Raw genomic sequence first — 23,641 nt, 5'->3', positions numbered from 1 at the left:
CGATGCTTGACGTTCCTCTTTCTCTTCTTCCTCCATGTGCACTTCTGAAGGCTGGTCCACACATCTGACGTGTAACAAGTGACTGGGTAACACGTAATTCTCAGCCCCAAGTCGACAGGTAGGGTTCACACGTACCCGGTGGTACAGGCCAGGCCCAGGGAGGGGTGACTGCCTGAGCTGCAACCTTCCCAAATTGCCAATTGGTCCCTCTGTCAGGTGTTCGGGAGGTGTGAACAATCACCTAAGGCGGATGCACCCCCATGTGAAGGGGGGCCCCCAGTTGGAAGGAGCATCCCATTGGAGACGCTGGCAATCATGGGGTATTTTCTCGCAATGATTCAGTCATCTTCACAATCAACGTCTCCGAAAGGTAAAGGTAATGAGGCTAATGATTCAGAGACCCTTCTTGCTGCACCACGGTTCCTTGTGGTCTCACATACTGAAGACGGTCAGTCCTTTGTCACGGTAAATCCGTTTATTATTCAGAAAGGTGTTGAATCAATTGCCAGCCCTATGAAATCGTGCTCTCATTTATGGGAAGGCACTTTGCTTTTGGAGACTACTTCTGATTCTCAAGCACAACAACTGCTTTTCACCTTGCTTCTCCATGGCTACCCTGTTCGTGTGGAGGCCCATAGAACTTTAATTCTTCCTGTGGTGTCATTTACACTACTAGGCTGCTCGATGGTCTAACTGAGGCTGAAATCCAATCTTACCTATCTGATCAGAGTGTCAATGCCGTCTATCATGTAATGAAAATGGTATATTCCTTCTTAGTACCCAACCGCACTCTTTTTCTCACCTTTGATAGAGTGGTGCTTCCATCCAAGATCGAAACAGGCTATGAAATTATCACAGTCCGGCCATACATTCCGAACCTTATACGCCGCTACCAGTGTCATCATTTCAACCACACTAGAATGTCTTGTCAACACCCAGCCAAATGTATCACCTGTGGTAGGGGTGTGCACGAGGGTGATTGTTCGCCTCCTCCTCCCTGCTGTATCAACTGCAATGGCGGCCATGTTGCCACCTCTCAGGATTGTTCTATGTGTCTTGATGAGCGGGCAATCCAAGAGATCTGGGTGAAGGAAAAAGTGCCTTACCTAGTCACTTGCAAGTTATTGGCTAGTCACAAACCCTGCGCTCTCCCGTCTGGCACCTATAGTTCTGTTCTTGTTACCCCTCAACCCATGAAGGACATGGCCATGTGGACATGTGACGTCCAATTCAGCTCTGAGGTTGTGAAAACGTCCAGTGTCAAGGTAGCATTGCCATCCCCCTGTTCAGTTGTGCAACAAGCCATCAGACTCTCGCCTCAAGAGGCGAAGCCACCAGCTACACAATCGGTAGACTGGAAAGGACAGAAGAAGTACTCCCACGAAGACATCCTCCATCATTCCAGCCAAGCACCACCCGAATCTTCCTCTAACCGGAAAGGGTCAAAGAAGTCCACCAAAGGCAAACCGTCTTCTCCTTTGCCAACTTGAAGATCCTCTTTGATGGTGTCGCCATGTGATAACTTAGCCCAGGCAGCCTCTGTGTCACCGATGCACACCACCAACCATTTTTCAGCGTTGGACTCCACAGACCGACCACATAAGCAAGCCAATGCTTCTGTGGACCCCATGGAGCAGGATCCTCCTGCTTCTGTGCCCTGTAGTGGTGATTCTTCACAGTCTGGCACTCGGCAGCCACTGAGTTAACACCCCTACATTGCCGGCCGCGGTGGTCTCGCGGTTCTAGGCGCGCAGTCCGGAACCGTGCGACTGCTACGGTCGCAGGTTCGAATCCTGCCTCGGGCATGGATGTGTGTGATGTCCGTAGGTTAGTTAGGTTTAAGTAGTTCTAAGTTCTAGGGGACTGATAACCACAGCAGTTGAGTCCCATAGTGCTCAGAGCCATTTGAACACCCCTACATCTCTTCATCATGGCTCTCCTCCAATGGAATGTTCACGTCCTTTGGTCCCACAAAGAGGATTTACAGCTGGTTTTAGCATTGCAGCGTCTCCTTGTATTCTGCCTTCAGGAAACAAAATTGTGCCCTTACGCCCGCTTTCACCTTTCACATTTCTTATTTGTTCGTTTTGACCTTCCCCTGAGGTTGACATTCCACCTGATGGGGGTGTCATGCTGCTCTTACGGGATGACATTCATAGTTAATCCATTTCCCTGACTACCCATCTTCAAGCTATGGCAGTTCGCCTGTTCCTTCCCACTGACCTTTTCCCCCTGTACCATTTATGTCCCTCTGTCATTCAGTGTCACCAGAGTAGACTTCATTCAGCTTATTTGGCAGCTCCCTCCCATATTTTTGCTACACGTGACTTTAATGCGCATCATCCCCTTTGGGGTTCTCCCAGGACCTGTCAGAGAGGTGCCCTCGTGGCTGACCATCTTAACCAACTTAACCTCTTCTGCCTTAACACTGGAGCACCCACTTTCCTTTCTGACTCCTCGCACACCTATTGCCATTTGGACCTATCCTTCTGCAATGCCCAGCTTGCCCTTCCCCTTGATTGGCTTGTTCTTTCTGACACCTACTCGACTGAACATTTCCCCCCGTGCTATCCGTTTGCTGACTCCTACCCCATGTGCGTGCACACCCAAATGGCAGCTTACTAAGGCTGACTGGCAGCTTTACTCCTCCCTGGTGACCTTGGCGACCTTCGAAGAACAAGATTTCCCTAGTTGCAATGACCAGGTGGAATATCTCACAAACATTATCCTTACTGCTGCAGAATGTTCCATTCCTCGCACTTCCTCTTTACCACATTGTGTCCCAGTCCCTTGGTGGACTGAGGCATGCCGCGACGCAATTTGCGCACGGGGACGTGCTCTCCGCATTTTTCCTGTCATCCTACGATGGCAAACTGCATTCATTATAAACAAATGTGTGCAAAGTGTCGTTGCATTCTTCGGGATAGCAAAAGAGCTAGCTGGATTTCATTCACTAGTTCTTTTACAAGTTCCACCCCTTCCCCTGTCATGTGGGCTAACCTCCACTGGCTCTCTGGGACCAAGATCCATTCCCCATTTTCTGGTCTGACAGTAGAAGACAATGTCATTGTAGACCCTATTGCCGTCTCCAACACCTTGGGCCACCATTTTGTGGACATTTCGAGCTCTTCCCACTATCGCCCTGCCTTACTCCATCGGAAATGAGCGGAGGCAGCTAGGGTGATACCCTTCTCTTATCCAAAACATGAGTGCTAGAATGCTGCCTTTACTATGAGGGAGCTAGATCATGCTCTCAGTTCATCCCATTCCTCCACCCCAGGGCCAGACACCATCCACATTCAGATGGTGCAGCTCCTTTCTCTTGTGGGCAAGCACTTTCTGCTTAACACATACAACCACATCTGGGCAGAGGGCAAATTTCCCAGACGTTGGCATGAATTCACCATCATACCCATACCTAAGTCTGGTAAGGAAAGAAGCCTTCCTTCGAGCTATGCCCCATTTCTCTCACCAGCTGTGTTTGCAAGGTGATGGAACATATGATTCATACCCAGCTGGTATGGTGGCTCGACTCTCGCAAATGTGGATTTCGAGTGCGGTGTTTTGCAGTTGACCATCTTGTTACGTTGTCCAACCATGCCATGAATGGTTTTCTGTGGAAATCCCAGACTGTGGCCATGTTTTTCGATTTGGAAAAGGCCTACAACACCTGCTGGAGAATTGGTATCCTCCATACTCTTTACGCATGGGGCTTCCGTGACCAGCTGATCTCTTTCCTTCAGGAATTTTTAAAAGACTGAATTTTCAAGGTGCATGTGGGTTCTGCCTTGTCGGACACCTTTATCCAGGAAAACAGTATGCCTCAGGGCTCCATCCTGAGCTTTGTCCTCTTTGCTTCCACCAGTAACCTTATAATGGCCTGTCTCCCGTCAGGCTTCTCCAGCTCCCTTTTTGTTGACGATTTTTCCAACTGTTGCTGTTCTCTACAGGCCTGTCTCACTGAGTGGCATCTTCAGCAATGTCTTGATCATCTTTCCTCCTGGAGCATTGACAATGGCTTTTGTTTTTCCACTGACAAAACCATCTTTATAAATTTCTGGCAGCGCAGTTGGCCTCTCCCACCATATTTACATTTTGGGCCTGTTGCCCTACCATTCATTGAAAATATGAAATTCCTGGGGCTCATGCTCAATAGGAAACGCTCTTGGTTCTCCCATGTGCCTTACCTGGCAGCCTGCTGTACGTGGTTCCTCAGTGTCCTATTTATTATATTTTAATTAATTTATTTATTTAAGAAAATTCTCTGCTTATTATTTATTTTTGGTATTTTTAGTTATGATTTACAGTGGTTTTATTCAGGTTTTAGCTTAAGTCTTTTGAAAGCTGAAGAATATAAATCTTTGGTTTTAAATTCCACAGGAGATCTAGATATATGTCCCGTAGCGTCAGTCTCACTGATACTCCTCATCAGAACTGCTCCATTTGAAATCGCTAAAATTTTTATTTTGCTATGAAGATCGTTCAGCACAAGTAGGTGCTTGTTGTATGATGTGTGCGGATTGTTGTGTCTAACTTTTTTATCAACGAAAAGTTTATTGCTTCAGAGATAGTCTCTCGAAGAATATTGACCGTGAAAAGATGCAGGCTTGCACTGTCCTTCCACACTGCACCTCCGATCGATCTACGTCACGTGATGTCTGAAGAATGTTTGTCAAATCTTATATAAATTGATAAATACACACCTTGAATGCTTATTATTTTCTTGAATTTGTTTATTGTGCCATTGACTAACTAAACATTCACAATGGCGCTTAATAGCGTCATACAACAATAACAAAATCTCTCCAACGTAAAACACATTCGATTACTTCATACAGAGTCCCCAAATATACATCTGTGGTTACTTATTCCAAAGAGGTGCATCCATTGCATGGAACGTCCAGTTCTCGCAGGCAGTTTATACTACTCTCAGCATTAATAATTCGCTGCACCTGAGTCAAAGTTTTTCGCCATTTATGATCCATTACACCTACATGTCCTCAATGGTGCTTCCCGGGGTGCCGATCGAACCACCCAACTCTGTTTGTACCGGTCCCTTGTCCATTCAAAACTCGACTATGGGTACTTTGTTTATGTGTCTGTATGTCCATCCCTCTTCCGCTGTCTCAACACTATCCACCATCCGTTTGCCCACTGGCACCTTTTACACTAGCCCAATTGCCAATTGAGAGTCTGTATGCTGAAGCTGCTGAACTACCACCGTCCTACCCGCGTGACTTTCTCCTCAGCAGGTATGCATGCCATTTGTCTGCCATGCATGGCCACCCATCCTATGCCTCCTTCTTTGATGATTCCTTTGATCGCCAGTACGGGACGCGTCCCTCTTCTCTGTTACCTCCTGGAGTCGGTTTTCGGCACGTGATCAGGGTGTATACGACTCGGGACAACCGGGAGATCCGGGAAAAACCCGGGAATTTTTTCATCCAGGAGAAAACCGGCAAAAACCCGGGATATTTTTAGAATTCTGGGAATTTTTCATTGTTTTAGTTTTCAGTTAAATTTTTGTAATTTTGACTGGTAAGAACCGATACTTTAACAAAGGATATTACTGTATCCTGCTACTGCAAAATAATACTTCAACAATAAAACATAAATGAGAGAAAAAAACGAAAATAACTTAAATTGCAAAGGAAATGTGCCATATACAATGACGACACATATTGCTCATGCAAGTGTCTGCCAATTGAAAATGTGTCAAAGGCTATAGGAAGACTATGCAGTGCTTCATAACAACAAATTGCCTCCAATGTGCGTGAAGTCGCAACTGTTTACATTCGATCTGTTTTAGCAGTTACGCGTGGGCTCATGCGCATGCATAGTTGAGTCACGTTTGAGTAGTAGATTCTCCCGCTTCTGGCAACAGGAATGTATCTGTTCGCTGTGCAAGCAGTTGCAGCAAGCAGCTAGATGCTAGCGGGAAAGGGGGGTGCTAAATTCATATTCTTGAGGAAAAAAACTTGTTTCACAAAGCGCCTAGCATCCAACACACGTTTGCCTATCGATTATTCATATGATTTTGAAATGCTTCCCTGTTGGTTTAGAACATTTTTGAACACATTTTAAGTTGATTTCTGAATGAATCATAAGTTGGCTTTTGAATGCAAGCATAGTGTACGTGATGTCTCTGTCAGGAGAATCCTCGTTGCATCTAGAAATAAACTTTCCCCAGACAAAAGGGGACGGTGCTATACGAGCCAAGGGAGTAAAGCCAACGGATGAATGCCAATCGCTGTCTGATTATGTGGTTGATTGGGTTTGCGAAAGATCAGCATTGTTATAATTACTAGCGAAATCCATAGATTCAGACTACCAGAATGGAAATGAACGACTGACAGGAATAACAGGTGAGAAAGATTACGTATGCTTCTTGGTGTATCCACGAAAATGAAATATTGACAGAAAAGTTTTGGCCAGATTGCTACACTAATAAGGACCAGTAGTACAGTCGTCGGCTAGCAGCCGCGTAAGTTCTATTCTGTAAGTAACACGGAAAATGTGTTGTTTGAACACGTAATAACGCCTAACTGGGAAATAATTGCGGGATAACTAAACCTGGTTCTGGCAGGGTTAGTGAAGTTAATCGGTGAACAAATTTTGACAGTGGCAGAAATAGCTACAAAATTGGTGATGACTAGATTGTTTGTTAGAAAGAGGAAGGGGAAGGAATGGAGATATCACACAAATTATGGAAGAATAAGACGATTCCAATTTTATATAAAAATTTCGTAATACTACTTTTCGATCTCATGCTTGAGAAGCTGGTACGTATGAATGAAATGTGAAACTATTTCCTAACATAAAGCTTTTTGCTTGTAGTAGGCCTATTAGGCATTTGATATTGGTACTTATTGGATTATATTCTGCCTTTTTATAAAAATCGCCATTTGTGCCAAAACAGTCACATTTATTTGGTGTGTTACAAAATTGCTGCCATATTAGAAAGGCCTATTTTGTTTTATCCAGCAGACTGGGACAAAATAGACTTAATCAGCTCGAGAAACCACATCAGTCTTAGGTATTTTTTGTATTAACAGATTTTTTAGTATTAGATAACAGCATTTCGATTTTTCATGTAGCAAAACGTTTGACAAACTTTGATGAGGTAATAGATTCTTTCGCAGAAAGGAAAGCATGCCATGTAAAGCTGTAGAAAGATTAGAGAGAAAAACATGCTAGGAGCTAAGGTTTGAACAAATGTGTAATTTCTTGCTTATCTCTTGTCAGTATTGGTTTTATATATCCTATATTTAATTTTATGTCACACAAAACAGCAAGTTATTAACTAATAGGCAATAAAGAGTTCAGGTTTTCTGAAGAGTTTTTGTTCTCTCGATTACAGATAATCCCATCTGCTATTAATTGCAAAATTTTTTTAAAGAGGGGCAGGCTGTCAAACCGGCCGACTGGGAGCAGGATAGGCACCACAGGACATTTCAGTTTTCACTTTCCTGAATATAGTTTGGACGTGGGGTGGAAAAATGCTTTATGAAGAGGCGTGGCACTGCACTTTGGCATACTTAAGACCAAATAATATGTCTTACATTTCCTCGAATATATATGTTTTACGTTTCAGACTTTTCAGAAAGATGTACGCTACAAGATAAACATATTTTGAAAATTCGATTTTTTTTTAGGATTGACCTGGTTTGCAAATGTCATAGATCTGGAGCTGATGCGCAGAGCAGTCTGAGTTAAAGAGGGTAGTCTCCACACGACCCGTGTTTACATTTAGTGATATTGCTGTTTCTTCTTCATTTACTCTCAGGTCAGATGAAACAAAACGGATATCCGTGGCCAGGAGCTATCAAGTGAATTAAAACACATTCACATAATTACGGAAGGCTGAAATATGTCATTAGATTCAGATTTTATTTTATTTCCACCTTTGTGACAGTCAAGCATTAATCGCCTTGCGGAACAATGAAGTTATTTTTGTCTGTTTGCTAAAGAAATTTGACTTTTGTTAACCTTTTCCGCAGAGGCAGTCAACGTATTTGAAACGAAATGTTTAATTCCACAGTACTGGCTAGTTTCAACTGTTCGCTGTATTTCAAGTACACGTTTTCATTTTCTAGCATGTATGGCATTATGCCATAATAAAGAATCAAACATGATATAATGCAGTACTGGTGCTCCAAAAAAATTTAAATCCCGAAAACGACACTGAAAAGCTTAATATCGGATTGAGGTCTACTTCATTGGGAATCTGGACATATGAATGTGCCCTTTAAGTATGCACTTTAAATGTGCATGTTTTAATATGTTCACGTAATTCCGATGCTCTTGCAGTATCCTCTAATGTCTTGTTTCTTTTATGACATAATGTATGATCTTTCAATGTTTTACATGTACTTACATACAGGCTTCCTACGTCATGGTAGCTGCGCAAGCGCGCATGTCGCCTGTTATCTTCACTCCCTGGCAACTGCTGAAACGAACCTATTTCTAACAGGTCGCAGGAAAATATTGCGAATAGTGGTTTGGAAAGCGTTACTTTCAAAGTGAATATCCTTTTACGTAAGTTGAGTTATGTGCAAGAATGTACCATGAATTTATTAAATCACAGAGCATTTGACTCTCAATTAAAAATCAATTCTTTGATGATGAGCCATTTAGAAGAATTTCAAACCCTGAAGATCAGACATTTATGTCATTATTAAAAATTTTACTGGCACATTTGTGTGATATATCTTAAAGTGTAACACGCGCAAAAAAGATCGACAGTATATGCGAAAGCTTAGTTTCTCTTGCAGCTTGAGACCACATATGATATGTGAAAGCTTTTCTTTTCGTGTAGCAACACTATGTATATTAATTTAAACTATTAACTTTCCCTGTTTGTGTGTTCGTGCTACTTAACAGTGATGTTGCTGTTGGCTGACTACATCAGGTGTTCTATGCTCTTAACATCTGCTGTCATCGGCTGGCGAGATCACATGACATGAGCTACGAACGGCTTAAAAAAGCACATCGAAATCTCGATTTCAATTATTCGGAAAGTAACATTGCGGTGTTTGGTGGAATTCCAATGTATGCTTTCGTAATATGAAAATACGAAGTGTACATGTTGCTGCACATCAAAGATATTTCCAAAACGTGTCTTTTTCCCTGAGTTTTGTTTTCTAAAGTGCCGGGAAATTGTATGCCCGTGTATAAAACTATAACCATTCAAAGGATTGATAAGGGAAAATATACTGTCACCCAGGAGAAAGTGTATTTTTAACCGGGAAATCAGGGATTTTTTTTTTCTTGTCCACGTACACACCCTGGTGATACAGCGGCTTAACTTCACACTACCTGCAACTTTCCTGGTGGGTGTGAACCCTTCACCAACTTGGCTTTGTGATGCTGCCCACGTTAACCTTGGCCTTCATTCGCTTCCTAAGGACACTACTCCAGCCTCTCTCTATCACCTTCAGTTTCATGACCTTCGCATGGAACTGCGCGATAGTACCTTTGTATACACTGATGGCTCTCGGACTGACCATGGGGTTGGGTATGCCATCATCATTGGCACCCGTGTCTTTCAATATTGGCTTCCGGCACACTGCTCAGTATTTACAGCAAAGCTCTTCGCCCTGTATCAGGCCACGGAGTACATCCAGCGACACAGACCTTTCAATTGTGTCCTCTGCTCAGCCACACTCAGTGCCCTTCAAAGTCTATGTGCACTGTACACCGCCCATCCCTTAGTTCAGCGGGTCCATGAAACCTGTCATGAAACCTGTCACTTGCTCACTCTTGGTGGAGCCAGTGTGATGTTTCTATGGGTTCCTGGTCATGTCAGTTTGCCAGGAAACGAGGCTGCTGACGCTGCTGCCAAGGCTGCAGTCGTCATACCTCAGCCCGCTAGTTCCTATATTCCCTCCCATGATCCCTGTGTTGCTGTCTGTCAGGAGGTGGTGTCCCTTTGGCATTGCCAATGGTTTTCCCTTCACGGGAATAAGCTCCGGCTTATCAGGCCTCTCCCAGCAGCTTGGACGACCTCCTCTCAGCCCTTCCCTCGGGAGGAGGTCACTTTAACTAGGCTGCATGTTGGGCACAGCCTTTTTAGCCATCATCATTCGATAAGTGGCACTACTCCACGACTTTGTGCACACTGTGCCAAAGTTTTAACTGTCCGCCACTTCCTGATGGAATACAAATTTTTTAACCATTTACATTCCAGCTTGGTTTGGCCGTCTGAGTTATCGGCCATTTTAGCAAATAATGACACACAGGCTATCGACTGCATTTTACTTTTTATCCGCCAAAGCAATATTGCTAAGGCTATTTAATTTTTAGTTTTGGACCTCCATTTCTGTATCGTGTCTTTCTTAGCCCTTTCTCCACGTGCCTTTTTTTAGCTGTCTTCTCTTATGTCAGTTGGGACTAACATATAGTCACTTTTTAACTCGTCTCTGTCTTCGTGTTCTATAGTTTTGACTTGGATGTGTATGACCCCAGTTGTTTTTTGCGCCCTAAAGCAAAACAAAACCAAACCCACCACTGGACTGCTGCTTGCGTCATGAGCAGTTACACCTCAGTCTGGTTGCAGCGCCCAGTGACAGTGGTCGAATGTGTGCATGTTGTGCTTGTGTGACTCTGTGCATGCTTTCAACTTCACTAGATCTTGTTGCTGGAAGCTAAAATATATAGCAGTCTTTTTGTTGTACCTGTTTCCAGCGCAACATCTCCTGTATAGGGTGAGTAGCAATCTATCCTTAACATAATACTGTTCTTATTCCATCCTGGATTTTCTTTCATTTCAATTTATAACATAATGCATTTAATTTTTTCATGCACAGGTAAGTAGCACAATACTCTGCATTTATAGTTGAAATATTCTTTAGTTGCATGGGCATATGTAGTAATAATGAAAAACACTAATAGCACAATACTTTAGATTTTATTTTTACATGACTCTGTTATTCATTTCTGGCCATATGGACAATTTACTGTAAGCCATTTCTTAAGGTCTCTGTTATGTCTTTTGGCCTCTAACTTTTTGAGTTCACTGTGCTTCTTTGATATATGGACTGCTTTCCATTAGTCTAAGTGAAAAATCTTCCTACCTCCTTGTACTTTAACCATGAAATTACATCTTTCTGCTAGTACCATGCAATGAGTCCAATATATATTATCTTTAATGTTTCTAACTATAGATGTGGCCTATAGATGTAGATGTTAGCTTAGTACATTTAACAGTATTATTGATGTATATAACTTTTTCATTTTAACAACAAGGCATTTCACATGTCTGTATATAGTTTTAATTTATTTTCATATGACCAGCAATTAAAATAAAAATGTTGTTTTTACTAAAAATTATTATTCAGTATTTGTTAGCTCACATGGAATTTAAATAAAAGTAAGAAAAAAGGTTATTGCTAATGAAATTTGAACAAGTTACTTTATGACTGCATAACTCTTTTGGCAGTGTTTAGTAAGCTGCAGTCCGATTTATGAGCGATGTCAGTTTACACAGGTTGAGGCACAGACGTTAACTGCATTGTTGGCAGTTCCAAGCAACAGTTGCAGTATGCACATGCATGTGTTTTGTACTTGAAGAAAGTCCTTTGAATTATGTCTCTTTCACTTGCTTATTAGTATTTCACTCTTACCACAACCATCAGTGGTGTCAAATTGCAACAAATTGAATAAAAATTTACTAAATAACTCATTCTCTTCACATTGGCTACTACATTCACAGCGAGTGCTCAAAACGCTACTGAATGCTCATGGACAGTGCAGAACAAGCTGAAAGTCGAATGCCTTTGTTTGTGATTCAAGCTATAGAAACGTTTTGTACTTAACTGTACTCTGAAATATTCCAAATTTAAAAGCAATTTTTTGAGATTGTGGTTATAAGATTTTAGGAAATTTTTGTATGGCCTTTGACCGTCAAGTCCTATAAGCATCAAGAAAATCAAAGATTACCAGTCCATGAGGTCCACTTGTAAGTTTATTTCAAGATTCAAGTATAAATGTGAATCAGACCACACTCCATATTTTGGCTGATGGTTGATGAAATATGGTTTTATCAATTTGACTGAGAGGTTGAGTAGCATTGATGCATCAGGATATTTCACAATAATGCTTGTTCAAAGGAAGTGTAGAGGCCAAGGAGCATAGGTAAAAGAAGAGTGTCCTTATACATTGTGCACAATTGTATTTAAAGGGAATACGAGGTCTGTTCAAAAAATTCCAGAACATTTGTAATTTAGCACCAGTGGTGTGTTGGAGCAAAACATTGTCGGTATCCCTGGACACTCCTATGTTTAATGTGTCACTGCTGGAAGTTTCATTGTTGTATGTCAGTTAGTTATTGTTCAGCGCTGTATTGAGTATAACGTTGTGTCACACAGTTTAAAAATTTCGAGATGGCTGAGTTAGAGGAGCAATACGTATGCATTAAATTTTGCATGAAACTCCAGAAAACCTTTACACGGACATGCCAAAGTTGCAGTAAGCCCACAGTGATGGGTGCTTAAGCCACACTCGGTGTTACGAATGGTTCACACAGTAACATTTCAGTTGGATCATGTCATTAAATCCTGACACAGCATCTTGGAATGCATTGTGTTGCCACAAAATTCATCCCACGGCTCATTAATCAAGACCAGAATGACCTTCACCTCACAATCTGTGAAGAGCTTTTGGATCACATAAATGAGAACAAGATGTTCTTTAAGAGAATCATAACTGATATGAGACATATGTCTATGGTTATGATGTTCAGACCAAGGTTTAATTTTCACAGTGGGTCAGGAAAGGTCCTCAAAGTCCAAAGAGAGCTCATCAGGTCAGGTCAGATGTCAAAGCCGTGCTGATAGTTTTCTTTGACTTTGAAGGATTAATTCATCATGAAATCGTGCCACAGTGACAAACTGTCAATCGATGGTACTATGGAGACGAGTGCGAGGAAATGTAAGAAGGAAACGGCTTAAAATGTGGTGAGACAATTCATGGCTCTTGCTTCACGATAACGTGCCTCCACATTCATCCCTTTTGGTGCATTACTATTGCACAAAAAATGAAATTACTGTGCTGCCTCATCCTCTGTACTCTTCAGACCTGGCTCCTGGGAAAATTTTTATTTCCAAAGTTGAAAACCTGTTGAAAGGATGAAATTTTGCAATGATAGATGAGATAAAAGAAAATTCGCAGATGGCACTTCGTGCGAGCCAGCAAGAGGCTTAGCAAGACTACTGCCAGAAATGAGGACGGCAGTGGGAGCTGTGTATCAATTGGGAGGAGAGTATTTCAGAGGATACCATGCACAATAAGTAAAAGGTAAGCATAGAAAAATTTCATGAATAAAGTTCCAGAATTTTTAGAACAGACCTCGTGTTATAGTAAGTTTGATTGGTGTGCTAATTTATACTTTCCTAATCGTTCTGAAACAAGTCCAATGTTGTAGCTAAAGGGTGGTCTTCTACAAAATATTCTAACCATAGAAGTGCGAAAACAAAGCAAAATGTTTATCAACAGTCTTCCATAGAAAGGATGTTATGGCTCTCTATGTATGTATGTATGTATGTATGTATGTATGTATCTATCTATCTATCTATTTATCATGAGGGAAGCTCTGGTATGTGCAACTTGAAGGAGTACACATAATGTAATTCAGTAGATAAAAAATCTACTCACCAAGTGGCACAGAACCCATGCTTAAAAGGAGGTGATAATTATGCAAGCTTTCAGAGCCAGTGGCTGCTCCTCCCGGCAGAAGGGTGGGAAGGGAAGGAAGAGGGGTGAAGGGAAAGGACTGGAGAGGTCTAAGAAAAGGGGCAGATTTTTCAAAAGTCATCCAGAACCGTGGATCAGGGAAGACTTGCCAGACAGAATGAGAAGGAATTTTAGCAAAACACTAAAAATTGACCTTGTATATTGTGAGTGGCACAGTGATCGAAACATTTGATTTGTGTTAAGGAAGAAGGGGGATCATATCGACATGAAGCCATCATTGTGTAGATTTCCTGCTGCTCCCCCCTGTCACCTGAAGCAAAGCCAGGATGGTTCTCTCAGTGAGATCATGGCCTTCTTACACCATTGTTCATCAGAAGTAGTACTCAATCTCTATCAATTTCAGTATCTGAATGGTGTTGAACTGGAAGCTTTCTTGTTTTCTTGAACAAGGCACTCCTAATTCATGTTTGTCTCTTGTGATTACTTTCCATCTAGTAGGGTATAATGTGTTCTGCGTGAAAATAAATTTCTACTACAGTTGCAACGTTATTGATTATTTTGTGAGTGTTTCTGTACTAACAATAGTGCAGGATTGGTTTTAAAGCCTTCCAGTGCTGGAAATATTGTGCCCCCTTACTGATATTTCCCATAAAATTGAGTGTGTCGTCTGTAAGTAAAGCAGTGTCTGTCTCACAGTACTGCGTGGGAAGTATCTCCATCCTTAATGCCACACTTGATGTTTTATCTTTGGATTATTTCATTGAATAGTGGAATGAAATTACCTAGGTTATGTGGAAGGAAGGTATTTGCAGTTATCTCAACCCTTGACATGTTACTTTGATTAATATTACAGGACTTGAGAACCATTCAAATAGATGCTCACACATTGAGATAGTGAACAATGTCAGAATAAGAAGTTTCTTACATAATGTAAAAGTATTTCTTAAAGGAAGTATTAATTTTTCATGTTTCAGAACAGAACTGTTTTGTGCCTAAAACTCAACTTATGCAGAAGTGGCTTAACAAAGTTTGGAATTGTATGAGCAAGTGGGAGTACTGGAATTACTCCCCAGTAACTCAACGGCATTTGCTTGTAGTTTTGCTTGAGAAAATCCTTCCACATTTGGAAAAACCACTGCTTCTTACAGACTATTTTATTGACTCTATGGATGTGGGTAAGTATACAAATGTACTTTCCATATGAAATGTGCTTCTGCTTCTAGCATTCTAGTTGGTGTCAGACAGTGGAGTTAAATCTATGTGAATGAATATTGAATATTATCTGTTGACAACTGTGTATATGGGGGGAGGGGGGGGGGGCATGCATGGTAGAACCAACCTCATTTGAAACTTCGAGAAATTTATTTTCTAATAATTAAGTCTTTATTGTTTTGTGTTATGTATACAAAAAATCTGAAGTGTACTGTTTCCTGATGAATAACTCATTTGATCCCCCACCATGAACCATGGACCTTGCCGTTGGTGGGGAGGCTTGCGGGCCTTAGCGATACAGATAGCCGTACCGTAGGTACAACCACAACGGAGGGGTATCTGTTGAGAGGCCAGACAAACGTGTGGTTCCTGAAGAGGGGCAGCAGCCTTTTCAGTAGTTGCAAGAGCAACAGTCTGGATGATTGACAGATCTGGCCTTGTAACACTAACCAAAACGGCCTTGCTGTGCTGGTACTGCGAACGGCTGAAAGCAAGGGGAAACTACCGCCGTAATTTTTCCCGAGGGCATGCAGCTTTACTGTATGATTAAATGATGATGGCGTCCTCTTGGGTAAAATATTCCAGAGGTAAAATAGTCCCCCATTCAGATCTCCGGGCGGGGACTACTCAAGAGGATGTCGTTATCAGGAGAAAGAAAACTGGCGTTCTACGGATCGGAGCGTGGAATGTCAGGTCCCTTAATCGGGCAGGTAGGTTAGAAAATTTGAAAAGGGAAATGGATAGGTTACAGTTAGATATAGTGGGAATTAGTGAAGTTCGGTGGCAGGAGGAACAAGACTTCTGGTCAGGTGACTACAGGGTTATAAACACAAAGTCAAATAGGGGTAATGCAGGAGTAGGTTTAATAATGAATAGGAAAATAGGAATGCGGGTAAGCTACTACAAACAGCATAGTGAACGCATTATTGTGGCCAAGATAAATACGAAGCCCACACCTACTACAGTAGTACAAGTTTATATGCCAACTAGCTCTGCAGATGACGAAGAAATTGAAGAAATGTATGAGGAAATAAAAGAAATTAATCAGATAGTGAAGGGAGACGAAAATTTAATAGTCATGGGTGACTGGAATTCGAGTGTAGGAAAAGGGAGAGAAGGAAACGTAGTAGGTGAATATGGATTGGGGCTAAGAAATGAAAGAGGAAGCCGCCTGGTAGAATTTTGCACAGAGCACAACTTAATCATAGCTAACACTTGGTTTAAGAATCATGATAGAAGGTTGTATACATGGAAGAACCCTGGAGATACTAAAAGGTATCAGATAGATTATATAATGGTAAGACAGAGATTTAGGAACCAGGTTTTAAATTGTAAGACATTTCCAGGGGCAGATGTGGACTCTGACCACAATCTATTGGTTATGACCTGTAGATTAAAACTGAAGAAACTGCAAAAAGGTGGGAATTTAAGGAGATGGGACCTGGATAAACTGACTAAACCAGAGGTTGTACAGAGTTTTAGGGAGAGCATAAGGGAACAATTGACAGGAATGGGGGAAAGAAATACAGTAGAAGAAGAATGGGTAGCTTTGAGGGATGAAGTATTGAAGGCAGCAGAGGATCAAATAGGTAAAAAGACGAGGGCTAGTAGAAATCCTTGGGTAACAGAAGAAATATTGAATTTAATTGATGAAAGGAGAAAATATAAAAATGCAATAAATGAAGCAGGCAAAAAGGAATACAAATGTCTCAAAAATGAGATCGACAGGAAGTGCAAAATGGCTAAGCATGGATGGCTAGAGGACAAATGTAAGGATGTAGAGGCTTATCTCACTAGGGGTAAGATAGATACTGCCTACAGGAAAATTAAAGAGACCTTTGGAGATAAGAGAACCACTTGTATGAACATCAAGAGTTCAGATGGAAACCCAGTTCTAAGCAAAGAAGGGAAAGCAGAAAGATGGAAAGAGTATATAGAGTGTCTATACAAGGGCGATGTACTTGAGGACAATATTATGGAAATGGAAGAGGATGTAGATGAAGATGAAATGGGAGATACGATACTGCGTGAAGAGTTTGACAGAGCACTGAAAGACCTGAGTCGAAACAAGGCCCCCGGAGTAGACAACATTCCATTGGAACTACTGACGGCCTTGGGAGAGCGTCCTGACAAAACTCTACCATCTGGTGAGCAAGATGTATGAAACAGGCGAAATACCCTCAGACTTCAAGAAGAATATAATAATTCCAATCCCAAAGAAAGCAGGTGTTGACAGATGTGAAAATTACCGAACCATCAGTTTAATAAGTCACAGCTGCAAAATACTAACACGAATTCTTTACAGACAAATGGAAAAACTAATAGAAGCCAACCTCGGGGAAGATCAGTTTGGATTCCGTAGAAACACTGGAACACGTGAGGCAATACTGACCTTACGACTTATCTTAGAAGAAAGATTAAGGAAAGGCAAACCTACATTTCTAGCATTTGTAGACTTAGAGAAAGCTTTTGACAATGTTGACTGGAATACTCTCTTTCAAATTCTAAAGGTGGCAGGGGTAAAATACAGGGAGCGAAAGGCTATTTACAATTTGTACAGAAACCAGATGGCAGTTGAGTCGAGGGACATGAAAGGGAAGCAGTGGTTGGGAAGGGAGTAAGACAGGGTTGTAGCCTCTCCCCGATGTTATTCAATCTGTATATTGAGCAAGCAGTAAAGGAAACAAAAGAAAAATTCGGAGTAGGTATTAAAATCCATGGAGAAGGAATAAAAACTTTGAGGTTCGCCGATGACATTGTAATTCTGTCAGAGACAGCAAAGGACTTGGAAGAGCAGTTGAACGGAATGAATGGTGTCTTGAAGGGAGGATATAAGATGAACATCAACAAAAGCAAAACGAGGATAATGGAATGTAGTCGAATGAAGTCAGGTGATGCCGAGGGGATTAGATTAGGAAATGAGACACTTAAAGTAGTAAAGGAGTTTTGCTATTTGGGGAGCAAAATAACTGATGATGGTGGAAGTAGAGAGGATATAAAATGTAGACTGGCAATGGCAAGGAAAGCGTTTCTGAAGAAGAGAAATTTGTTAACATCGAGTATAGATTTAAGTGTCAGGAAGTCATTTCTGAAAGTATTTGTATGGAGTGTAGCCATGTATGGAAGTGAAACATGGACGGTAAATAGTTTGGACAAGAAGAGAATAGAAGCTTTCGAAATGTGGTGTTACAGAAGAATGCTGAAGATTAGATGGGTAGATCACATAACTAATGAGGAGGTACTGAATAGGATTGGGGAGAAGAGGAGTTTGTGGCACAACTTGACCAGAAGAAGGGATCGGTTGGTAGGACATGTTCTGAGGCATCAAGGGATCACCAATTTGGTATTGGAGGGCAGCGTGGAGGGTAAAAATCATAGGGGGAGACCAAGAGATGAATACACTAAGCAGATTCAGAAGGATGTAGGTTGCAGTAGGTACTGGGAGATGAAGAAGCTTGCACAGGATAGAGTGGCATGGAGAGCTGCATCAAACCAGTCTCAGGACTGAAGACCACAACAACAACAACAACAACAACTACTCATTTGATCTGGTTAATTAATTTGAAGTGAAGTAACCAAATCTAGTTTCACAGAACGACATTTTTTCAATGACAATCTGTTTCAAACCTGTCAGTGAACGCAGCTCCATTTCAACCAGTTTCTGAGCAAACTCGCTAAGGGAACTGCATGAAACATGTGTTTGGAATCGGGTATACCTCAAAAGGTCATTGCTCACAGCAACACATTAAGTTGCATGTGTTCAGTAGACCAAACAACGCAAAAATTGGATGTAGCTGACTGAAGGCATGGAGTGTGGACTAGTTTTTCTTTTCCTTCTTTTCAAATGTTTCAAGGCATTGAGTGCACCAGTGGGCATTTAACCCACAATACTTGTTGTGTGTAGTTCAGGCAGAAGTCTGCTTTTTTTAGGGTGTTTTCTGGCCCAGTCATTCAGGTTTCGTGAACATGGACCTGGGTGTTTATTTCAACATTCTAGTGTTGCCCATTCTTTTGTATCTTCATGATGACTGTGTTATAGACACTCCTGTCTTCCAAGATGATAAAAGCCTTGTTCAGCAGTGTGCATACATACATTTATGGTTTTACAAAAACACATGCATAAATTAATCACTCAATCTTAATCCCATAGAAAATGACGGGTATTATTTGGAACAACAGGTGAATGTAGCAGTCAAGATACCCACAATTTAGTGGTTCCACAGGGCCTAATTATCAGTGTGTGGCTTCACCTAGATATGGTTTACCTGAAAAAACTATTGGACTGTTTTCCTTGCCAAATTTAAGTTGCTATCAAGACTTGAGGTGGTGTTATGCGGTATTAACATGATGCCTTTTGGGGGCGACTAATCTTTTGTCCAGTTTGCTTATAATGATAAAATAAATGTGTAAGTCACTTGCAGAAGATGACTATCTCCATGAAGCTGAATGAATCAAGTGGTATTTTTTTTCCTTTAGACAGGGAAAATTATTTGCCTTTACACAAACTTTCCCCTTAGATTTATCGTAGTTGCGAAGTTTGTGCACTTCAGTCTGAGCAATAACTCTATGTGACCAGATAGATATTTTCATTACATCTGTTTTATTTTGTCCACGTATTAAGTGTCTCCACATTCCTGTCTTCCTAAAGGCACCGTTTTCCCTCTGGAACCCTGTCACTTTTTACTACCTCAATAGTGACCAGTTAACTGTTTAGTAGATGTAAACAATATCTGCGTAAGCTTTCGCCATTTATATTTGTTGAGATATGTACCTTTCTTTACAACTAAGCACCTGTTGTGAATGTTTAAGTTGGGGGACACCCACACTTGCCAATACATTTTTTACAGTTAAAAATCACAGTAAAACAGTTTGAAAGTTTGTAATACCTGTATTTCTACTCTTTAGACACAAAGCAATTAGGTCTGGAACAACACAAAATGTAAATTGTCTCTTATGTTTGCTTTACGTTAGACAATACTAAGAATTCAGTGAAAGCAGCTTCAGTTGTAAAAAATGTTTACAGGTATCTGGTGAATTCTTTATTTAGATATTAGCATGAGCAAAATTAGAAACTGTTGCTTTGATAAGATAGGAAATTTGTTGATGAGGAAGAGGGAATAGGCATGATGAGGACATAACTTTGGGATGTTCAGACCAGGAAGTTAATGGTATCATATTCCGTGCAGAAAGTACAATTTCCTCCTGCATCTTTAAGAGAAGTGGTTACTTAGAAGCCTAGTAGCCATAAATTTTGAAGCAGCTGTTGAAATCAACTGTGTGATGTGTTATAGGTAGGGACAGGAAAATATTGTTGGATTTCATGGCTAATTTCAGTGTTATTTTCTGCCAATTTTAGTGTTGTTTTTTGCTAAATTTGTTATTATTTCTTATGACTGGTAAGGGTTCTGCAGAACCCTCATTCTCCTTATTCTTTAGAACATAACTACACACGTATTACTCAAGCCTACTTGAGTAAATAGTCATTACTTGAGAGTAACAATCTAATTTATTGCCATATTTAGATGCAATAGACCTTTTCAATGTAAAGGATCTCAAACAACTCTGTTATGTAACATCCAGCAATGTTTTTCTGTGGAAAGCTTCTGCTTAAAGGATTCCCTGGAGCGACAATTGTGTTTGAGGTTGCTCTTCTACATTGGTCCTCATGTCATAGCATCGCCCACTGCATTCACAACAGTACATGAAAGCCAACGAATACCTCAAACAGAAATTACAAAATACAGCCAGAAACTTAATCTAGTACATGTTACAAATCAAGTTCACTGCATTTATTGACATCATAGATCACATTTATTTAAATTATTAAAAAGGAGTAATATATGTTAGATATAATCAATTAAATGAAAGTATTAATTTGCAATTTCAGTAGAAAGCATTCATTGTTATAACTGCAAAGTTCTGTTCTGAGACATTATGTTACTCATCTGCCAACACTTCACTGTAGTCTGGAAACAGCCACCCAGAGTGTAAAATTGAACACAGAAGACAAACTACCTTCATCACAGCACCAGACATTTGACAATGCCCATATACCCTTCTGATATGGAAAGTTGCTGTTTCATTAAATTATGAAGGGAGTCGTACATGGCTGAGATTTGCCATTCAAGGTATGCATAACAGTCTCACTGCCATGTCAGCTTTAGTAAAGTTCATCATCATCCTGTGACTAAAAGAAAAACTTAGAACTGTGAACACAGTTTACATAGATCTGCGGCAGTAAGAGTTGTTAGCTTAATTTGAAGGTGCAACTGTTTCCTTCACCTCTGCCTGAAGTATTCGTCCCTTCATAGTTCTCAAAAGTTTCCTGGTTTATCGCCAAAACTTAACTTTTCCACAATAATGCCACAGTCTTCATTTTAAACTTTGAGTACAGTACAGATAATGTTATGACCTGGCAAAGTCATTTCCTGATATTTTTGTGGAACAGATTGTACAGTCTGGGAAGATCTGTAAGGTGAACTGCACACTTTTTGTAATACGTGAGTTTAAGAATGAAAATAAACAATTAAAACACCTCAGCTTCACTATTAAATTACCCGAAATGGCACCCACACCTTTTAGTTCTTTCAGCCACTCAGAGAATTGGACTCATAAAATCATGCAAATGTGCTCCTGGCAGTAAAAGAGAACACTAGCAAAGTTTATTTCAACATGTATTCAATTTTATTTTTACTGTTTAATGAATGAATTTTGTGTTGACTGCATGATTTGTTGGGTAGACAGGGGCCTGGGTTAGGTCAAAATGTGATCAGATACCTTATTGATTTACATGATTCAATAAATAATGTGCTGAATTTGGTGTTTTTCATATTTATACTTGTGTACCATGTAAATATGTAGTTTAATTAATGCGTCACATTAACAATTTCTCAAAACAGTATGACTCTTTTTGTGCAATCAGACTATGCAAAAGAGTCAGGAGATTTCATGGCAGTAACTAAAACTGTTACTGGAATGGTGATCGTTGGAAACTGAATATTTTCATTTGAGGTCACATCTAAAGCCTTAGTTCTTTACACAGAAATCAGCTGTCATCATACACAATTGTCAACATTGATTACACACAATTATTAGCATTCACAAGAAGAGGCAAAATCCACTTTCAGCATTCAGTAATTGTCAGTTACCAATATTAGTAAACTGCCATCCTCAGATTTACATTTTGCTCCCGGAAATAGGGAAAAGCCAGATTTTGTAACATTTCACAAAAATGCTGATTTTGCATTGTGTTGGTATAAATCAGAGATTTCAAAGAATTTTTTCTTAATTGTTGATGCAAAATTTTCCTATCCCTAGTTATATGATACTGTAGAAGTGAAAAGAATATAAGTTCACCACAGCACATGAATACATCAACAGCTATTCTTGAATGATATCTGTGAATTAAAACAATTTCTTACCTGTTTTTATTGCATTCATTTTTTAAATGACCAGTACTGGTTCAACATGAACCATTTTCAGATTTGTAGACAACAATATAATAATTAATTAGCCAATACTGTACGAAATACAAAATGTTACCATACTATGCCAACATCAAATGCATCGAAACTTTCCTGAATGTATTGGTTACAAGAGTCCAACTATCAGCAGGCACATGATAAAACAGTGACTTGGTAGAATCCACACTTTAGCATAGCCCATAAGGTTGCTGCTGACATATGGTATATTTGTCACATTTGAATAACACACCCATACTGAATTAATAGTAAATTTTGTTGTTTGGTGTGAATAGTGTTCTTGGAGGTACTTAATTAAAATTTATTTATTTTATTTACACGTCAAGTTCCATAAGACCAAATTTAGGAGCAAATCTCCAAGGTCATGGAACATGTTAGTACATAAAATTACAACATAAAATTAATAACAGATAAAAACAAAATGTTTATGAACCCAAAAAAGTCAATCCATAAGTTTAAGTAAACAACAAGAATCTGCTTAATTTTTCAAGGAACTCCTCGACAGAATAGGAGTGACCCATGAGGAAACTCTTCAGTTTTGAGTTGAAAGTGCATGGATTACTGCTAAGATTTTTGAATTCAAGTGGTAGCTTATTGAAAATGGTTGCAGCAGTATACTGCACACCTTTCTGCACGAGAGTTAAGGAAGTCCAGTCCAAATGTAGGTTTGATTTCTGCCGAGTATTAACCGAGTCAAAGCCTCTTATTCTTGGGAATGAGCTAATATTGTTAACAAGAAATGACAGTAAGGTATATATATGTTGAGAGGCCAATGTCAAAACATCCAGACTCGTGAACGGGTCAACAAGAGGTTCGTGGACTTACACCACTTATTGCCTGAACCATTCATTTCTGAGCCAAAAATATCCTTTTAGAATGGGAACAGTTACCCCAAAATATAATACCATATGACATAAGTGAATGAAAATAAGCAAAGTAGACTAATTTTCGTGTCGAATGATCACTCGCTTCAGATACCGTTCGCATAGTAAAAATGGCAGCATTAAATCTTCGAACAAGATCCTAATCGTGGGCTTTCCATGACAGTTTCCTGTCTATCTGAACACCTAGAAATTTGAACTGTTTGGTTTGATTAATCATATGCCTATTATCTGAAATTAATACGTCAGGTCTTGTTGAATTGTGTGTTAGAAACTGTAAAAACTGAGTCCTACTGTGATTTAGTGTTACTTTATTTTCTGCAAGCCATGAACTTAGGTCATGAACTGCACTATTTGAAACCAAGCCAATGTTGC

General features: G+C 40.3%; 1 protein-coding gene across 1 annotated transcript in view; it reads left to right on the top strand.

Moving 5' to 3' along the window:
• The window catches only part of LOC126248115 (nucleolar complex protein 4 homolog A), a 151,267-nt gene that overhangs the window by 51,883 nt on the left and 75,743 nt on the right, over positions 1-23,641 (top strand). The window contains exon 5 of the mRNA XM_049948795.1: positions 14,667-14,867. Within this exon, the coding sequence (XP_049804752.1) occupies positions 14,667-14,867 (201 nt within the window). The remainder of the gene's footprint in view (positions 1-14,666; positions 14,868-23,641) is intronic.

This window comes from Schistocerca nitens, chromosome 1 (genome assembly GCF_023898315.1).
Source record: "Schistocerca nitens isolate TAMUIC-IGC-003100 chromosome 1, iqSchNite1.1, whole genome shotgun sequence".
Taxonomy (NCBI): Eukaryota; Metazoa; Arthropoda; class Insecta; order Orthoptera; family Acrididae; genus Schistocerca; species Schistocerca nitens.
The sequence above is the reverse complement of the archived record's forward strand: the minus strand, read 5'-3'. Positions and strand labels throughout refer to the sequence as shown.